Source organism: Enhydra lutris, unplaced genomic scaffold (genome assembly GCF_002288905.1).
Source record: "Enhydra lutris kenyoni isolate GAN:26980312 unplaced genomic scaffold, ASM228890v2 scaffoldscaffold27, whole genome shotgun sequence".
Lineage (NCBI taxonomy): Eukaryota > Metazoa > Chordata > Mammalia > Carnivora > Mustelidae > Enhydra > Enhydra lutris.
In genome coordinates, this window is record NW_019154111.1 from 8,602,366 (window position 1) to 8,620,965 (window position 18,600).

General features: G+C 50.6%; 1 protein-coding gene across 1 annotated transcript; it reads left to right on the forward strand.

Moving 5' to 3' along the window:
- Positions 1-2,245: 2,245 nt before the first annotated feature.
- LOC111152013 (aldo-keto reductase family 1 member B) lies at positions 2,246-17,571 on the forward strand. Its single transcript, XM_022510282.1, has 10 exons — positions 2,246-2,381; positions 10,381-10,548; positions 11,176-11,292; positions 12,008-12,085; positions 12,386-12,508; positions 12,978-13,084; positions 13,397-13,478; positions 14,012-14,095; positions 14,974-15,056; positions 17,164-17,571. The coding sequence occupies exons 1-10, from the start codon at positions 2,316-2,318 to the stop codon at positions 17,204-17,206; spliced, it is 951 nt and encodes a 316-aa protein (XP_022365990.1). The 5' UTR covers positions 2,246-2,315; the 3' UTR covers positions 17,207-17,571.
- Positions 17,572-18,600: the final 1,029 nt, after the last annotated feature.

The window sequence follows — 18,600 nt, forward strand, 5'->3', positions numbered from 1 at the left end:
TTTAATTAATTAATGATAGTCTGACAAACAGCATTCCCATTTCCTTTGGCTTCTTCCTAACTTTATCTCTATGTCACATGTTTTCTTCATGCGTATAATGAGGCCATATTTACAATTTTGTTCTCTACTTTCACCTTTGTAATATTTCAGGTACACTTTTCTCTATTCATCGTCTTCATTTCCAATGGCTATATCGCGTCTATTGCCATAGCTGGACACTTACAGTTTTACTTTATGTGGTTAGAACTGTTTCTCTCTCTCTCTCACACACACACACACACACACACACACACACACACACACACACACGCACACAGAGCAAGTGAAGTGCCCTAAGTGTCAAGTTTAAGGAGTTGCTCACATCCAGGCGGTATCTGAACGATACTCACTTTCCTTTTCATCCGGTATCAGGGTGAGGCCGTGTGTACGCGTGCGCAAACGCGTTGCTTTTGCCCGGATTTCTTCAGGAGGAGATTACTGGTTCTCATGATGGGATTACTGGTTCAGAAGATGAATATTCTTATTGCTCTTGATAGGAAGTGCTAGAATCGTTCTTGGAAGGATTCCACTGAAGGTTTTTTGAAGCATCATTCTGATAGATGCACAATGGCATTTTTCCAAAGTTGACATGCAGTCTCAGTATGTGCCCGTGATCCTACTGCTGTTGCTATCAAAGGTCCCCAGGTATGACTTTCACGTTTGCATAACCCACACAGACTACTCGCAAGTCACAACTGTAGCTATACCTTCATGCACTCAGCTCTATCCTCAAACATCAGAGAAACAGCCAGATCTTCACACTGCGTGCATGTCCCTAACAGAGGACCCCTCTGTGTATACCAACCTGGTCATTTAAGGTGTTACCATCTCCCCAAGGGATAGCCCTTTGGACAGCAACCTTTGGATATATTCTATCAACAGAAATCTTAAGAATGAAGAGTGTCAGGCTATCGCTGTTTTATTACCAAGTTCCCAGCTGAAGGTGCTAATTAAAATTCTATTGTTTGAGGATAAGCAGCATCAGAATCCGCCAATCAACAGGTTTTTATAAAAGTCAAATGGAAAAGTATCTGGGCTAGTCAGTTGCGTATAAATTTTTCCTCAGGGGCACCTTTTAGAAGTCACCAAGTGGAAAATCACCAGAAAGGAGTTCAGTGAGGCCTGGTTCCTGAGTCATTGCCCTACAGATGTAATTCCCAATCTTGCATGATTAGGAAAGATCAGAGGGTGATGGAGCAAAGAAAGCAGATTTGGGGTAGGATAGAGATCAGGGAGAGAAGTTGTTGAAAAGAAACCAAAACTGTCTTCAAAGCTCTTCCAGCAACTTTCTTTTGGGTGTCTTAGAAAATAATGTCTTCTTCCCTGATAATTAAGGGCAATCAGTTTATTATTTAGCCCATCCTCATTTGAAATACTTGAAACTCCAATATTAAAGTTAACTTTTCTTCTCTGGGTTTCTGCCTATTCACGCTTCTAGAGAGTTTTGTAAAGTTACATTATTGAAACTTGCTTTGATAGTCTTAAAAATTTTCTGAAGACCGAATGTCTTCCGTGGGTTCTGGACCAAGCTCATCCGGGATTCCTAACCTCAGGAGATGCTTGCTGGCTTTTGGAGGAAGGCTTGTTCAACCCCACTCAATGGTACAGACAAAACTCGCACCTAGGGTGGGTTGCCAAGATAGCCTTAAAGAGGGTACATACAGGCTGTAAACTCCAGCCTCCAGTAGGTGTTCTGCGACAATACTGCAAGCCGTTTGTCTAATAGGCACCTTTCTAAAAGAAAAGTGCGCTGCTAACCTGTACTTGGAGTCAGCAGGATTCCTCCAGAACAAGGATAGGACATCAGTCCTATTCTCCAGGAACATGACTGGGGCTGGATCACAGACAAATGTATCCTTCGGGGTCCCTTTTGAAAAAAAAAAAAAGAAAAGAAAAGAAAAGAAAAGAAAAGAAACCCGAACTCCTTCCCAGTCTACTTATTTATAGGATGTCTGGTACTCTCGCTGAAGCATTCCGGTTTCCACGTGCCCCCACTGCTTGGCGAGGTCTCTACCTCCGCCGCCGGTGGGGCGTGGGCGAGCCAGTGGCGCGGCAGAAATCCGGTCCCTCTGGGACCCAGCGGAAGGCGCATCCTCGCGGAGCCCTCGGGCTGCGGCGCCCCCGCCTCGGCACGGGCCGGCCAATCAGAAGCCGCCTTTGCGCAGCCGCGCGTCAATCGGACCCGCCCTTTCTGCCGGCCTCTTGGGCTATTTAAAGGCCTGCGCCGGGGCGGAGCGGCATGGTCTTCGGGAGGGGGTCTGCAGAGTTCAGCCGTCATGGCCAGCCACCTCGTGCTCTACACCGGCGCTAAGATGCCCATCGTGGGGCTGGGCACCTGGAAGGTAAATGCCTTGCGGGGCGTGACCCACGGCTCTTCTCGGGCTCAGCGCGGCCTGGGGCGGTGGGGACCCGCCGTGACCCAGAGCGGCCCCCGCCGAGGACGCCCGGCCTCCCAAGGAGCCATAGTTGGGCTGGCCGGGCCTTGGAGGGACGGGGTGGTCCCCGCGGGGGCCCGGGCACCGGCCTGGCGTCCCGGGGTCTCGGGTGGGGGACCGCTGCTGTAGACACTGGGTAGCTGGGATCCCCAGGCCGCACTTGGAATCCGGTCCCGGCTGGAAAACCACAGAGGGGGGGTTTCCTGAGCCCCGGCGCTCGGGCCCCGGGGGCGGGAACCGGGAGGGTCCAGGCGCTGATGGGGCCGAAAGGGGTGTGGGGCGCGGCCGATCGCCGTCGTTTCGCGTCTGAACCGCACCTGTGGCACCTGCGTCTTTGTCTCTCTTTTTAAATAGTTTTATTCTTAATGGTTTCCGTTTCTGCTCTCTCAGGAATAAGCACTCAGATTAAGCCCGGAGACTGCAGATAATTAAATTAGCTGCCGCGAGTTGGCCCAGGATGCATCTATCTCCGTGTCCCCAAACACGCGACGCTGACCCCTTGTAGCCGAGCTTGCCTCTCGGGGTTGAGGGGGTTTGGGGGGCTGTTGTCGTATGCGGGGCAGACCTTCGCAGAGAATCTGGTCACCGATGGTGACCGCCCAGAGAAAACTGTGCCCCGGCCTCAGTATTAAAACTGAGGAAACCTTAACACCGCTGAAATCTTTCTACAGCGTCTCCAAGAAATGGCTAGGAATAAAAAGGCTAGCCTGATGACCTGGAAAGTAGGGAGCACAGAAGGGTGGTATTATAGGCGCTGGGACAAAACCCGGTGTTTTTGAAAGCTCCGTATAAGTTAGTTTTGGGGCATTGTATATTAACATTCTCCAGCTATGACCCAGGTTTTCCCAGGGACTTTGAATGTGGGCCTGGGCATTGGATATTCACACAGTGATAAGGAAACCTGAGACAAGAGGATTGAGGGCACCGTTAAATGGTTTGATCTAGAACAGAGGGTGGGGCTTACCTCTACTCTAAAAGCTGCAGTTGAAGATAAATAAATATAGGAAATAAGAAAAGGGTCATAGAATTGCTTCACACAAAGTGTTTCTTGGCCAGAGTAATCAGAGTGTGTGTAATTTGTGTGTCCTTCAAGAAGTCCAGTGATGGCTCTAAGGGTGTAATTGAATTAGGACCATGATACCGAGTTAAATTTCAGCTGTTGAGGGTTATTATCTTGGAAGGGATATGAAAAGACACTTTCTTGGCAATAGTAAATTATTGCAGTTTGCATAATGATGCAGGCACGCACAGACGTAAGCGTATAACTGGAACAAAAGATCCATAAAACTACTAGGTGGGATGAATTCCAATATTTTATTCTGTTTTGTGTTTTCAAAAATTTGGTTCCTGACCTTGGCTCATTGTTTGACAATTACTCTTCTAGGGTAAATAAGGAATAAAAGTTCTTAAAAAGGTTTCAAAGTCTTTTAATTTTTTTTTAAAGATTTATTTAGGGAGCATGCAAGCAGGGGCAGAGAAAGAGGGAGAGAATCCTCAAGCAGACTCCCTGTTGAGCTCAGAGCCCAATGTGGGGCTCCATCCCAAGACCCTGAGATCGTGATCTGAGCTGAAACAAAGATCCAGACGCTTAACTGACTGAGCCACCCAGGCGTCCCTATATTTTTATTTTTTAAAAAAGATTTTATTTATTTATTTATTAGAGAGAGGGGGATCACAAGTAGGCAGAGAGGCAGGCAGAGAGAGAAGGGAACTCAGGCTCCCCGCTGAGCAGAGAGCCCGATGCAGGGCTTGATCCCAGGACCCCAAGATCATGACCTGAGCCGAAGGCAGAGGGCTTAACCCACTGAGCCACCCAGGCGTCTCTATTTTTTAATTTTTTACTGAGAGGGCACACATGCAAGTGGGATGGTGAGGAGGGAGAGGGAGAGAGAATCTTAAGCAGGCTCTCCGCCAAGTGCAAACCCTGTTCTCAGGACCCTGAAATCACGACCTGAGCCAAAATCAAGAGTTGGACGCTTAAGCTACTGAGCTACCCAGGCATCCCCTAAACAGAGTTTTAAATACTGCACCTGCACACTTAATGACCCGAAAAGCCACATATTCATTTAAAATAACATTATAAAATCTATACTTAGGTCATTCATTCTGGCAGACTACATTCTTTGAGGGCAAGGGTAGCATTGGTCTCGTTCACAAGTATTTCCAGCATTTCTCACAATGCCTGGTAAAGAGTAGGCCCCCAAAGAAATACGTAGATAGGTGTTGAATTCATAGAAAGAAGTAAGATAACTTTGGATGGTGGCGGAGGTGAGGAGATGAGGTTTGTACAGAATTGTGTTGAGGTGTGATGGGGAGGTAACAGCGTAACAAGTAGCACAAGTATGGGCTTAGAGTGGAATCTTTTTTTTTTTTTTTAAAGTTTAACAGTATAGATCATAGCTATTCCCCCTTTCCCCTTATGTGTGTACATATTTTTTTCAAAGATGCTGGACAAAAGAAGGGGTGACCTAAGAAACATTTCCTGTCATGGCCTCTGTGTTGTACCGTCCAGACCCTTCGCTGGGCTCTAGTGGTCTCTGGTCTGCTGTTGAATCAAAGGTCCTCAACTCTGCCCTTCTGTCTTTGGAGGGGGAGACTTCTGGTCAGTTGGGAGAACATCTCTGCCTCCAACCCCATGTGGCTTAGGGAGTGTTTCTCCCCGGCAAGCTGGCCTTCCCCGTTAGACAGGAAGTAAACCCACCGACATTGTTTTGCTAGGAAGCCGTTAAAACAGATTTCTTCTGATACCCTCTTGCTAGTAAGTGTTCTGACCTTGTGAAAAATTGTTGGTAGTTTGATCATTGTAATGCACCCAGGTGCTGCAAACCGAGGAGGGGAGTGCAACCGCGTTTCTTAACCTCTTTCCCATTTTCTCCATCCCTGCGCCACGCAGGAACCATTGAGACATTTTTCCCTAATTGCTCACCATGTAAAAAATTAACATCAGAAATCAACTGTACATCTGTTCATGTCCTGAAGCCCTTCAGAGGGCCACAGACTGTTGTGTAAGCGAAGATTTATTTGGGTTTTTTTGTCCCCACTGAACCAGTTTTTGCCTCTTTAGGGGTGATAGCTCCCCCTTTAAGAACACACGAGGTAGAAAATAATGTGCTGAGAGAGATTATCTTGTAATGGCCCCAAGAGCCCAGGTTTAGGGAGAGGTGCTGGCATTGGAGCTGAGACAGTAACTTGGTTTTACTGTTCACCTGCCTCCTTTTCCTGCAGGCCTCAACCTCGTCCCTCTTCAAGATCAAAGATATTTAAGTAAGTCTTCCCCAAGCAGGGCCAGTCCTGGTCCATTGCCATCTCAACCAAGTGGAGATAGGAGTGTCTTAGAATTCAGCAGAGATTGATTCAGGTTTTATTAGTTGGTGTGTGTTTGTTGCCAAGCCTGATTATGAGCTTTGATGCCAAATAGTAGCCAGATTAACTGTTTTCATGTGATAATGCAACTAAAAGGGCGGTCAGCTCCTTATCATTTGTACAGAGCTGTAAAATGAGGTGGACGGACTGATCATGAGGTTGGTTTATCTGCCCCAGACATTGAAAATGCACTTTCTGTTGACCGTGGATTGGACACGAGAGGTAGCATGGACTATTCTCTGGACTGTCCCCCATGCTTGGTCTGTTGGAGCCTTAGGAGTACAGCAGACTTTAAGCCTTGTTTATACAAACCACCAGATCCCCTGTCTCCCATTTGTGCTGAGTGGGAGTGTTGGGTGCCCTACAGAGTGAGGAAGCCAGTTTGCTCAGATTTCCCTGAAGTTGATTGAGACTGTGTTGTCCACTGGTTAACTTAGAACAGGCATTAAACGCTTTTGGTCGCCAAAATACCCATGTTCACTGTCAGAATACCTCACTTTTTGTTATCATGATGCTGAATTAGACACCAGAAATTTTATTTGTGAATGAGAATTAGGACAAATCAAGGCTGGGCTTCTTGCCTAATCCCCATTTCTTTGTATGCTCTTCTGGCATAGGAAGGGCTTGGTAAACTACAAGCCACAGACCATTTTTGTAAATAAAGTTTTATTAGAACACACCTCACGTGTACTCGTTACTTATGACTGCTGTGCTGCAGCGACAGAATGGAGCAGGTGCGACCCACCGTTGAGCCCACAAAGCCTCAAGTATTTCCTGTTTGGCATCTTACAGAAAAGGTTTGCCAACTCCTCTTTCAAAAGATTCTAAGTGAATTAATCAGAAGTTGGAATACATTTTTAAGAAGTCACTAATGCCTATTACACTTGCTTGTGGTTGAAATGACTTATACTTAAAACAAACACTTAAAATAGAAAATTATATTGTAAGACCGCTTGTATGTAAACAAACCTAATAATGAAAAATGAGTTTCTCTTAGACGAAGGTTAAGTTTCTCTAAAGTAAAGCTGATTTCATTGGAAGGGGTTAAATAATGTTTGTGGGGACAGCTTTTCTGCGATCACAGTACTTTTAAAGGCTTTAGAGGTTGATGACTGTATTTCTTTATTAAATCTAAGTTCACATCAGAAGTTATGGTTTCCTACTCCTTACTCTAGGATTGGCATTGGCACACTGTTCTCATACATCTTGTCCAGGAATTGTTTTTCCCCAAGGTAAAGTTTCCTTTGGTCCCATCCACACCCCCCCATTGCAACATAATACCTGCTAACTAGAGAAAATTAAAAAAAAAAAACATCAGAAAGAACACAGTCCCCTGTTTCCAGAAATCCCCATGATTAATTCTACAAGGGATTCAGCTCTGAAATATTTTTGTTTTATTACCATTGACGCCATTTTATAATCTGGTTGAACCTTGCAGAGGGAATAGAGGGAGGGTTATTTTTTTAAAGTAACAGGTAAGAGCTACATGTAAAGGGGAAGATAATTAGGTTTTAAAAGTGTGTGTGTCTAAAGGGGGGGGCACTAATATGATCTGAGTTGGTATTAGCTGGCCGCGATAGAGGAGATAGGGAGGCCTATCTTGTGGAGATGGTGGGGGCCTTGGGGGCCGAGAGTTCTCACTGCCGTCCAATGATGCTGTCAGCGCAGACTCTTGTCAGGTTGCTGTCTGAGCCAATGCTCTCGTGAGCTGGAAGGTCCAAGAGAGTTGGGCATGCATGGATTTGCCCAAGTCACAGAGCAGATGATTGGCAGAATCGAGTGAAAACATGATTTAGTCTGTAGGACTTGTACAGTTGGGTCATCTGTAATTTGAATGTTTCCTATAATGGTTTTCTGTAGATTTCCTGTGAAATGTATGGAAATATATCTTCATGATTTATTTTCTTTTCAAAGTTTCAGTTTGGACCACTCCCCTGTGTTTGCATTCATAAATGCAGACCTGAAGTGGAGAGACGGTATAATCACGTACTAGCATTGCCAAGTTTATTGTGTGATTTTTCACCGTGACTTAAATTGGCTGATTCGTTAGTGGTAAGAGAAGTTTGTTTAGTCTCTTTCTGGGAAGGGTCAGCTTGAGGTGATTAGTAGTATAATTCGCGGACTCTGGTACATTTTCATTCTAGAGAATGATCTTTCCAAGCCCAGAACACTTATCCTTTCACTGACCAGTGTCTTGTGCCTCTTAGGCCCACACGGGGGGTCAGATCTCTAGGCAGAGCATGGCTCTAAGGTCCTTCTGGTGAGGTTTGAGTCCTGACCTCTTTGACTGACTGTGTGATCATGGGCCCATTGCCTTCCCTCTCCTTGCCTTACTTTCTCTTGCTATAGAGATAACAGCGTCTGCTGGGCTTGTGTTAGGTTCACCGTATTAATGTATATTAATGTATTGAAGACTGGTAAAAGTGAGTCCGTATTTTCAGTTTGAGCCTGTATGGGTCAAATACCCCACTCGTCTCTTTCCATTCGGTGACATGATCTGCCCTGGCACAAGCCTTCTGGTAACCAGGACGTCTGTTCCAGGGTCAGCCCAGGGGACGGCCATCAGTCCCCCTGTGGCAGAGCATGTGGCCCCTTGTGGCCTTCCCCGTGGCTGCAAAATGTGTCCCCCGAAAGGGGGGGTTGGCATATAGCTCCCATTCTTAGGAGTCTTGTCAGAAATTGCTACAACTCCTGCACGTTGAATTTATAAAATGTCCAACAGTCCTTGCATGTGCTTTTCTTTACCCTTGGAAAGCAGCGTGGTCGGCGTCCCAGCACATGTGTCCTGAGCTGATCTCTTGGTCATCTCTGCTCATGGCTTCTCTGAAAACATAGCATGAACTTTTTTTCAGTTTTGTGCCACTCTTTGGGCAGCCTTGATTATGCTAGTTTACACTTTCTGGCTCCAAGGAGTTGAATAACCAACTCCATGTTGGGTAGAATAAGAAGTATGTCTGAGGTGGGGATTCATGGGCCACAGGTCACCCTGGGGCATACTAGCGTCGAGGCTATGTGATGTCGCTAGGAGCAGTCTCTCTTGACCCTCCTGTCTCTCAGCCCCGCTCTCTTCAAGTAGCTCCTGGCTCCATTCCCCCAGCACTGTGACCCCAGCAGAATGGGAGCTTGTCTGGGTAGTTCCAGAGACTGAGTCTCACGGGCCTGGTTTGGGTCATGCCACTGCCTTTGCATCATTTGCTGTGACAGATGCAACGTGTGGCCAGGCTGGGCCTGGGGAGTGTGCCCGCTCCCTGCCCCGTCTCTTGAATCTTGAGTGGTGGGGAAGGCTGCTCTCATAGCTTCTTCGGTCCTCTAGGGAAAAAGGAGGTCAGTCGTCTGGAGATGTACCCTCTCTTATGCCTGAGCTTAGCAACCTGCCCCCTGCTCCCTCCTTGGGGGTGAACAAGCTCAGTGGGCCAACAGGCTCCGGCCATACCCTTGTTCCCACTGGTTCATAATCTACTACTCCCCCACCGCCCCCCTCCACCAGGCCTCTTAACAACAGCTGATGTCAGAACAGCCAATGTCTGCAGCTGCTCATCGCCCTGGGGAGTTTTCCTTTTCATTCCCTTCTCCCCCAGCTCTCTGGAGGAATGCTCTGTGTTCATTCCACAGGCTGCTGCACATGTGTGTATTTTTCGCCTCTCTGGTCTGAGTAGGATCAGTGAGGAGATGGAGTAAGTGTCCACGTGGTCAGTCTGGGTGCTGGCAGAGCTTGAAGGCTGTGGAGGGGTCGCCTCCTCCCCGACCGCCTGGCTCTGCCCCGTCCGTGTCACAGAGGTGGTCTCGGGGCTTGGGCTCGCACAGCTCATCAGTCTCTTTGCAGCTCTGCCCACACATTTCGAAGCCCATTTTCCCTCTCCTCCCAGCTCCCTTCTGTCTGCTGGTGTCTCAGAGGGGCCGTCTCCCACCCCTGCCTCTTAGAGCAGGTTCTCATGTGGTTGCAAAGAAAGCAGCTGCCTTTGAGTCCGTATCAGTAAGGTTCTTGACTTTATGATCATCTCCCAAAACTACTGAAAAACGAGTGATTGCCAGTGTCCGACTCCACACCCAAAAGGAGAGAGTAAAGCATGGGCGTTCAGTGACAGCTCAGAAGCCAAATGGGCGTTGGGTAAATAGCTACAGCAGTTATTGAAATACTCTGAGCTATTTGAAGGAAATGGCATCCCTTACTGTCTTGGGAACCTAAAAGATTCAGATAGGGTGTTTTTTGTTTGTTTTGTTTTTATACGGTGGTTTGTAAATCAACAGATGTAGAGAAGCCAGGGAGACAGCTGTGGCATGTGTTTTTAGGGTGGGCTGCGGCGAAGTGGTCTGAGGATGCTCAGGTGAAGTCGTGTGGCCTTTCAGCTGGGTCACATGCCCCCCCCTACCCCCACCCCCAGAGCCTGGAAGCTCTGGGGAAGCCGCTGGCCATCCGCAGCCGTGGGAAAGGGGCGGGACCTTCAGCGGGAGGCTCACGCTGAAGGTCCCGCCGCCCTTCGTTCTTCCTGGGTTGCTTCGTTGTTGATTTGAACTCCGTGCCTTCCGGTCCTTTTCCGTTCAGTCCCCTCCAGGCAAAGTGACTGAGGCCGTGAAGATGGCGATTGACCTCGGCTACCGCCACATCGACTGCGCTCACGTTTACCAGAACGAGAACGAGGTGGGGCTGGCCATCCAGGAGAAGCTAAAGGAGCAGGTGGTGAAGCGTGAGGACCTCTTCATCGTCAGCAAGGTGCAGCCCTGCAGGGGAGCCCGGGCCACGGGCCTCTCTCTCCTGTTTGTCCGAGGCCAGCGTGGGTGCAGGAGCCAAGACCATCCTCTGGGGAAATGAGTTGACTACAGGTCATAGAGGGTTCCAGAGCTCACCGGTCCACTGTCTCTTGGATGGTCATTCTGTATAGAGCCATTGGTTAGAGCCCCTTGTCGGCAAGGCTTAGGTTGTGGGTTGGTGCTCCCTCTCCAGGGAGTTCTCTTTGAGGACAGAACTTGGTTTCCGTCTGGAGGCTGGGTCTTCCCGGATGGCCGCCGTCTTTCACCTGGAGGCTGTCCGTGCCCAGAGGAACCCTGGGTGGGAGGGTGAGGCTGACCCCACAGACACAGTCCTGTAGGAAAATGGCCATGGGAGCTCATGTTTAGGGCCCGAGCCTTCCTGACCTGTCCATTCTCATTAGGCCTTCAGTTTGGTCCCTCTGACAGGTTTCCCTGACCCAATGATCCTGCCTTCCTTTGGAAAATTCGATTCCACGGTGTGCAGTGGAAACTCCCTCATCCCCGTTTACAGCATCCCAATAAGAGGGGGTGGGTGGTGTCTTGGAGCCGTCTGGCTGCCGTCTGAGACGTGCTTTCTCGCCGGCCTCAGCTGTGGTGCACGTTCCACGAGAAGAGCATGGTGAAGGGGGCCTGCCAGAAGACGCTCAGCGACCTGAAGCTGGACTACCTGGACCTCTACCTCATTCACTGGCCGACGGGCTTCAAGGTAGGCGGCCGCTGTTGCTCCATGCAGCCCGGGCTGTGTTAGGCTCTCCGGCTTTAGGGTACAGGTGGGCACATGCTCTATGTGAGTCCTTACTGGCCCGGGCACTGTCCCCGGGAGCTGTCAGCCCCCAAGCCACCACGCCTGCTGAATCTGAACCATGGGCGACTCGACTGAACATTACAGAGTTGGAGGAGTGCTGCGCTGTGTCATTTGCCGCTGGTACCGTTTCAAACTGTGGCCGCGCACATGGGTCAGGGGACATTCTGTACGTGGCCCGAAGACCTCCTTGGCTGTCATCTTCTGTACCCACATCAACTTTTGGGTACAGTCCAGCGTTCTGCACAGAGGTCCCATCCCCTGGAAGCCCGAGTCTCTGCACCAAACACACTCTCGTTATGAGTTCTTTCTAGCCACAGGGTCTGTTTTCTGCTTTGTCAGCCAGAGTGAAGGCAATGTGGTTTTTGTCCTCTAGCCCTGTTGTATTGTGCTGGTTCCATCGGACAGTCAGCTGTAACCCAATTGAAAGGAACAGGGTCTGGGGGCTTCAGGAGTTTTCTGCCTGTTAACTTTTCATAGTGGCCCGTGGGTTTGCCCTTGATGATCTTCTGAAAGCTTAGCTATGGTAGTTAAGAGTCATTTTTTTTTTTAGAACTTTGCTTTTAAAGATCCAGGTCTGCAAAGGGCTGTCATTGACCATGTGCTCTTGTAACAACAGCACGGGAAGGAATATTTCCCGCTGGATGGGGAAGGCAATGTGATTCCCAGCGACACCAATTTTGTGGACACGTGGGAGGTAAGGCAGTTGCTGACTCGGTCTTCTCCCTCCTTGCTGGTATCTATTTCTCCTGTGAGTGATCTGCTCTGCTGTGTCTTCCCCTGCATTTTGGTGTTCGGTCACCATTTTTGCTCTTCCTGTCTTCTTAAAGCTAGCCAGGCTTTGGTTTTGGTGTCTCTTGGCTTCTCCGAGCTCTAGTTTGCCGGTGCCGGTTAGTAAGGGCAGGGCCCGTTAAACTGATGGGAGTCAGAGATGCTTTTCTCATCCCTGTCCTCTGGGGCACATGTCAGAAGCAGGCAGCCCCTCTTTTGTCGGTAGGCCATGGAAGAGCTGGTGGAGGAAGGGCTCGTGAAAGCTATTGGAGTCTCCAATTTCAATCATCTCCAAGTCGAGAAGATCTTAAACAAACCTGGCTTAAAATACAAGCCGGCTGTTAACCAGGTAAACATGGTTGGGGGGGAGGTGTGTGTGGGAGGCTGTTCAGTTACTCTCTAAACCTGGCAGTCACTTCCGGTCTGTGTGCCCCAGGGAGCAGCCAGGAGGCAGGTCCCAGTTTGGGACTGAGAATGATGATGACCCACCTGGGAGCCGCACTTGCAGGAGAGACAGGGTGTGAGCCTGGCTTGTGATGACTCAGGCTCTCCAGGATTATCAGCTGGCGGCCCATCACAGTTGATAAATTGGCCAAAGCCAGAACAAACCCTTAGGGCCCATGGCCACAGTCCGTGATAACAACATTATTGTTATTCATATCGAAGACACTTGCTGGGAAATGGGGACTGCTGTTCCAGCATATCTGGGAGCTCAGACATTGGCTATACATCATTTTCTGTTGGGGAGGGGGGGGCTTCCTGTATGTCCTCACAACCATGCCCACACGCTAGCCCCAGCCCTCTGTTTGCATCTGCAGATCGAGTGCCACCCGTATCTCACTCAGGAGAAGTTAATCCAGTACTGCCAGTCCAAGGGCATTGTGGTGACGGCCTACAGTCCCCTCGGCTCTCCTGACAGGCCTTGGTGAGGTTCCCACTGGATTGTGTCCATCGGTGAAGGTTGGAGATGGCTAGAAAGAAAAATTCAGCATCAAGGAAAATGCTTCTGGCGCCACTTATCAGACCTACCCAGGAGCCTCTCATTGGGTTTCCTGCTTGTTTCTTCTAGTAGCAAGATGGCCGTTCTTTTTCCCAAGGATTGGGAGTTTGTACCTGAGCTTCAAATCAGGAGGAGACTGGTGGGCTGCCCTCAAAGGCCCATGGGAGTTAGAGCCACGGGCTGTCCTCAAGTGGAAGTGAGGCTGGGTGCTCACACAGGCCGTCTTTCTGTCTCCAGGGCCAAGCCTGAGGACCCTTCCCTGTTGGAGGATCCCAGGATCAAAGCTATCGCAGCCAAGCACAATAAAACCACAGCGCAGGTACCATCCCCTCCATGTGCCCGAGACTGTTCCCTGAACTCCCTGCATTCATAGTGGTCCCCTTAGTGGGAAGGGAGAGGTGACCAAGCCCAGCCAAGCCCTCCCTGGAAGTGCGGCTTGAGGTCCTGGAGCGGGTGGTAGATGGGGCACATAGACTAGGACGCCAGAAGATGCCCATGTGGTGGGGACGGGGGTGCCAGCCTCCTACCTCCACAGGCCACCCCGGGGCCCGCATTTGCTGAGAATGTGGGAAGCTCCTCTCCCTGCTCACAGGAGAGCACTCAGTACCAGCCACCTAGGAAATGTTCTTTTTCTCCCAAGTGGTAGGATGGCTTCCTCCTTGTGACCAGGACGCTTGGGAGACACAGCAGCACGTGGCATGACTCGGGGGGACCCTGATCTCTCTGAGCCTCCGTTTCCTTACATGTGACATTCTGGAATTTCCGTCTTTGGGGAGTGGATGTAGATGAGACTGAGGGACATGATAATGTAGGTTATTGGTGTACGTACACACTCGGCCCCTCTGTTCGCAGATTCTGATCCGGTTCCCCATTCAGAGGAATTTGGTGGTGATCCCCAAGTCCGTGACACCTGAACGCATTGCTGAGAACTTTCAGGTAAGATCCTGGCTGCTTGGTCAGGGTTTTTACAGCGGAACAGGACAAAGGGCCTTTCCTCTCATGCCTGGACTGTCCCGTGTGGGACCCCCACCATCCTGTCACCTCTCAGAGAGCCAGCCGGTGAAGACAGCAAGTGAGCGCATTTGCCCACAGAGGTCACCAGCAAGTGTCCAGCAGGCTTGATTTCTGGACATTCTGACATGAGGGCCTTCCCCGTCCCCACGTGCGCCGCCCCTGCCAGGCTCACTGGCTGCTGGCCTACCTGACGGCTGAGTTCTTCGCCAGCAGCCCGCGGCCCTCATGGGAATGGTTCCCCTCCTGATGGACTTTTCTTGTCCTCTGTCTAGCTGTGAGGGGCTGCTTAGGCCCATCTCAGGTACCGCCTCTGACAGCACCCTTCAGCCCCCAGCCGGACTTCGTTCTCAATTTCTCTGGCCCCTCTGAGGGTCGTGTAGCGTCTCCCTTCAGCGTGCTGCCGATCGGTCCTTGTGTGGGAGTTGTTGCGTGACCTTTTTCCTTCGCTTCAGTGTAAATGGAAGCGGAGATGCTTGTGATCTGTCATTTTCTTCCCACCTGTGCTCGTCACAGAACTGCTCAGCACTTCTGTGATTGTGACAGTCACAAAATGAACTAAAAAGTCCCATTTTACTCAGAGGCTCTGGAGGGGAGGGCCTGCCCTGTTCCGGGCAGTATCCCGGCGGCCCGTGGCCTTCTGTGAAGAAACTGCGCTTCCGTTTCTCGGACCCTTGTCTTCCCGCCCTCCCCACTCAGGGCAGCCTCTCCTCAGCGGCCGCGCCCGGAGCTGTTTGGATACTTTGTATTCTGGGTTTGACCTTTATTTGAAGAATTTACTGGATTTTCTTTTTTCTTTTGAGGTCTTTGACTTCGAACTGAGCAGCGTGGATATGACCACCTTGCTCAGCTACAACCGGAACTGGCGCGTGTGCGCCTTGGTGAGGTGAGTGCGCGCGGGGAGGGGAGCTAAGGCCGCAGCACGAGGGAAGCTCCCGAAGGCCATGAGGTCCGCGTCCCGTTAGCAGTGGTTCCCACCGGTGCACGTCACCTTGCTGTCTCACCTGTGCACAGTGGGAAACACTTGAACCCATGTCAGCTGAACTGCACACAGCCAAGGGGAGAATGCCAGCCGATGGTTCTAGATCTCTCCTCCCACCCCAGGGGCGCTGTTGGCCTAACCTGCAGCAACTACACATTTTAGCATTAATTTTCAAATCTTAGCGGCTCATCTGAAACCAGATGATCGATGGGGCTCCTGGCCCACCTTCCTGGGAGAATTCGCACGTGACTCTTACCTCATACTGACGTAATCAGAGGGGTTCAGTAGGAAGACTGTGGTGCTTGAGGCTGAGGAAACCTCTCGACCCCTCCCTGACTGATGGTCACCCAGAGCCCTTCCAGCTGCGAATTCGCTGGCTTCTTGTGTTCCCTGCGATTTGTAGTGTGGAAACTGAGGGAGGTGACAAGGAAGGTTGTTGTATCTCTCTCCCCCACCGCCCCCACTCCCCTTTCTCCTACAGTACAGTAACCAAAGTTTAAAAATCATTCTCTCTGCGTTTTAAGAAGAAACCTCCATTTTACAGTGGGGACCAAGAGCTTCCTTTCTCACTATGTGTACGGCCTCTCTTTCTTCCCCATTTCCCAGCAGTTAGTCCTCTGAGCAAGACTTGGCCTTGCCCTGAGGTGGGGTCGCGTGCCAGCCTCCTCTCTCCTGCTTCTGCTCCCTCTCAGTGCCGTTGGCAGTGCTGTTGGCCCCCCCACCCTCGCACCTGTCCGCCGGCTCTGCGTCCTGGGCAAGACTCTCCTGCGCTTGGGTGTGACTGTGCCTGTGAGCACGTGGCCATCACAGACCTCACAGGCCACTAACAGCATATCACTGGCACTGGCACACCAGGCCATTTCTGATGTCCCTGGTTGTGTTAATGCTTAACCTTTAGGCACTAAGATCCTTTTTGAACCAAGTGGGTGAGGGAGAGAAAAGTGAATCATTCAGCAGGTGATGTCTGTTCTCCTGTGAGAGTCTCCATATCATTCATTCACTTCCCACTGCCCTTCCCACTGCTGACACAGCGTATTGGAGCTCTCGGGGCTGACAGACAGCAGTGGTTTTCCGACGGTCCCTTTTCCCTTATACTCCCTCCGCTCTCCAGTGCCACTTCAGAAATAGCTGTCGGATGAGTCTGGGGGCTGCTGATGCTTCATGGGGACGGGTTGGGGCTGGAGTAGGGAGGGAGAGGCTGGCTCCCACATTCCCAGCTCGCCTAGGCCTCTCTCTCACTAGGCGTACATGTCCATTGCCTCTTTTCGGCAGTTCTCGCTCCAGTGAGCCTCTTGCTGAGGGCAGGGTCCTGTTACTCAGGCTTGATGGGAGGCCAGAAAAGGGGCAGACTCTGGGGATGTTTTGAATGACTCCAAATCTTGGAGCGTTCTGGGCCCTGTGCTGGGTTCCCCCTGGGCCTTTCACACTATGCCCCGCCAGCCTTTCCGTTGTGAGTGCCAAAACTTGTTCCAGCACGAGCCATTGGCCATATTCATACATACTCACCCTGACTCTCTCCTCCCCTGTCTCCTGTGTCCCACTCTGCACTGCTCTGTGGAGCTCCCTTCAGCTCCCACTGACCCCAGGCAGCTTCTGTGTCCTCAGAGCACTGGCTCTGTCACATGCAGACTCCTGACCCCTCTCTGGTCACCCTCTTACTGTTTCAGACTATGGGATGCTCTGGTCCTGCCAGTTAGCCTGAGTGACCAGAAGCAGGAACCGCGTCTTGGTGCCCCACTTGCCTCAGGCACAGTGCTGGGCACACGGGGGGCAGGGGGGGTTGCGGTCTGTCACACAGGTGCCAACTGATGACAGCCCATAGTAGAGGAGCCTGGAGGGGGGCTGCGGGGGCCCCCAGCACAGATCCATGACCTGAAGTCTGGACACTGGCTCGTCTCTGAGGCCTGTATTTCTGTCTATAATGAGACTCTCACCATGGCTTTCGGTCCTCTCTTATGGTCGAAATCCCTTCCCTTGTAAAGCTAACATGTTCCTCCTTTTCTCCCAACAGCTGTGCCTCCCACAAGGACTACCCCTTCAACGCAGAGTTTTGAAGCTCTCAGTGCCTCTTCCCCCTCCAGGTGACCTGCCGCTGTGTTCCCCGGGTCACTTTCCCTGTATGTAGTGTAGTGTGGCCTCTGCCTTTCCTGGTGGGTCAGCGACCTGCGGCCAGGCCATGAGGGCTTGGCCCGCTCGGTGTCAGGTCTAAGGAGCAGTATCAGTAGGTTAGAAGCTTCTTCCAGTTCTCTTTGCTCTTCTTCCTGTCCAGCTGGGAAAGTAGGACCTTAGGACTCTTTCCTGACTAAGTTGAATCTACAAAGTTGAAATAGTGCCACTAACAACTGGATTTTGGCTGCCGGGAACTGTTGTAACCCTTTCATCCAGACTTCCTGCCTCAAATAAAAAGTTCTTGTGTGAACTTGTTGCTGTTTGTTTTATTTTGATTTATCGAAACAGTGTACCACCCTCTGTCTCACTCAGCCTTCATCCCCTCTGTAACTGCAAAGCAGCTACTCAGCTGAGCAACACGAAGGCGTACCTGACAGCTTTCCTTCTAGTCGGGGACCCCTCACCCCAGTACCTTGCTCCTTTAGCTTTAGGGAGGTTGGTCTTACCTGGGTGCACATTTGAGTCACCCGGAGAGCCTTTAATGCTAGTGATGCCTGGATCTCACCCCTGGGGACCCATCTGATTGGCCCAGGGTGTCACCAGGTCCCCAAGAGTTTGCAGGCTCCCCAGGGGTTCCTACTGCACAGCCAAGGCTGAGAGCCACCGCTTTAGGGCTGAGAGGGGACGGGAATCCGTTTGTCACTTCACAAGTTACTTTGTTTTTCCTCCTGCGCGCGAAGCCCAAAGTCCTATGTTTTCTAAGCAGCGCTCTTCACAAAGAACCGCTTTCATGAAGCTCATGGTCTAGATGAGAGGGAAGAAGGGAAGCATCAGCGAATGGCATCTGGGTGAGCTCCGGCCACCAGAACAAACGCCGTACACTGAGCGGGCCAAACAGACATTTGTCCCTCCCGGTTCTGGAGGCTGAAGTCTGATCAGGTTGGCCAGCTGGGTCTGGTTCTGGTAAGAACCTTCTCCCTGGGCTGTAGATGGTCCCCTTCTCGCCGTATCTTCACATGACCGTGAAGGAGGAATGCTTTAAATAGGATTACGCAAGTAAAGTTCTGTTTTTAACTTTTACGAATGCTGTTGCTTACTTTTTATTACATTTCCTTTCCTGGAATTAAATTGACAAAGGCTGGGAAAGGCATGAGCTAAGTAAGAGTTGACTTAGGGTTTCATGGAGTTAATGGCTTGGTTGCTGACTTCTTACTGGATGACGGTAGGTCCTACAGGTGATATTCATTGCTGTGCGGGTTACCCACCGGTGAAACGTACCCCCAGGGCTTTAGGGAATTGGGCAACAGTGGTTGCTGGGCCTCCCCGAGGGATGCAGGAG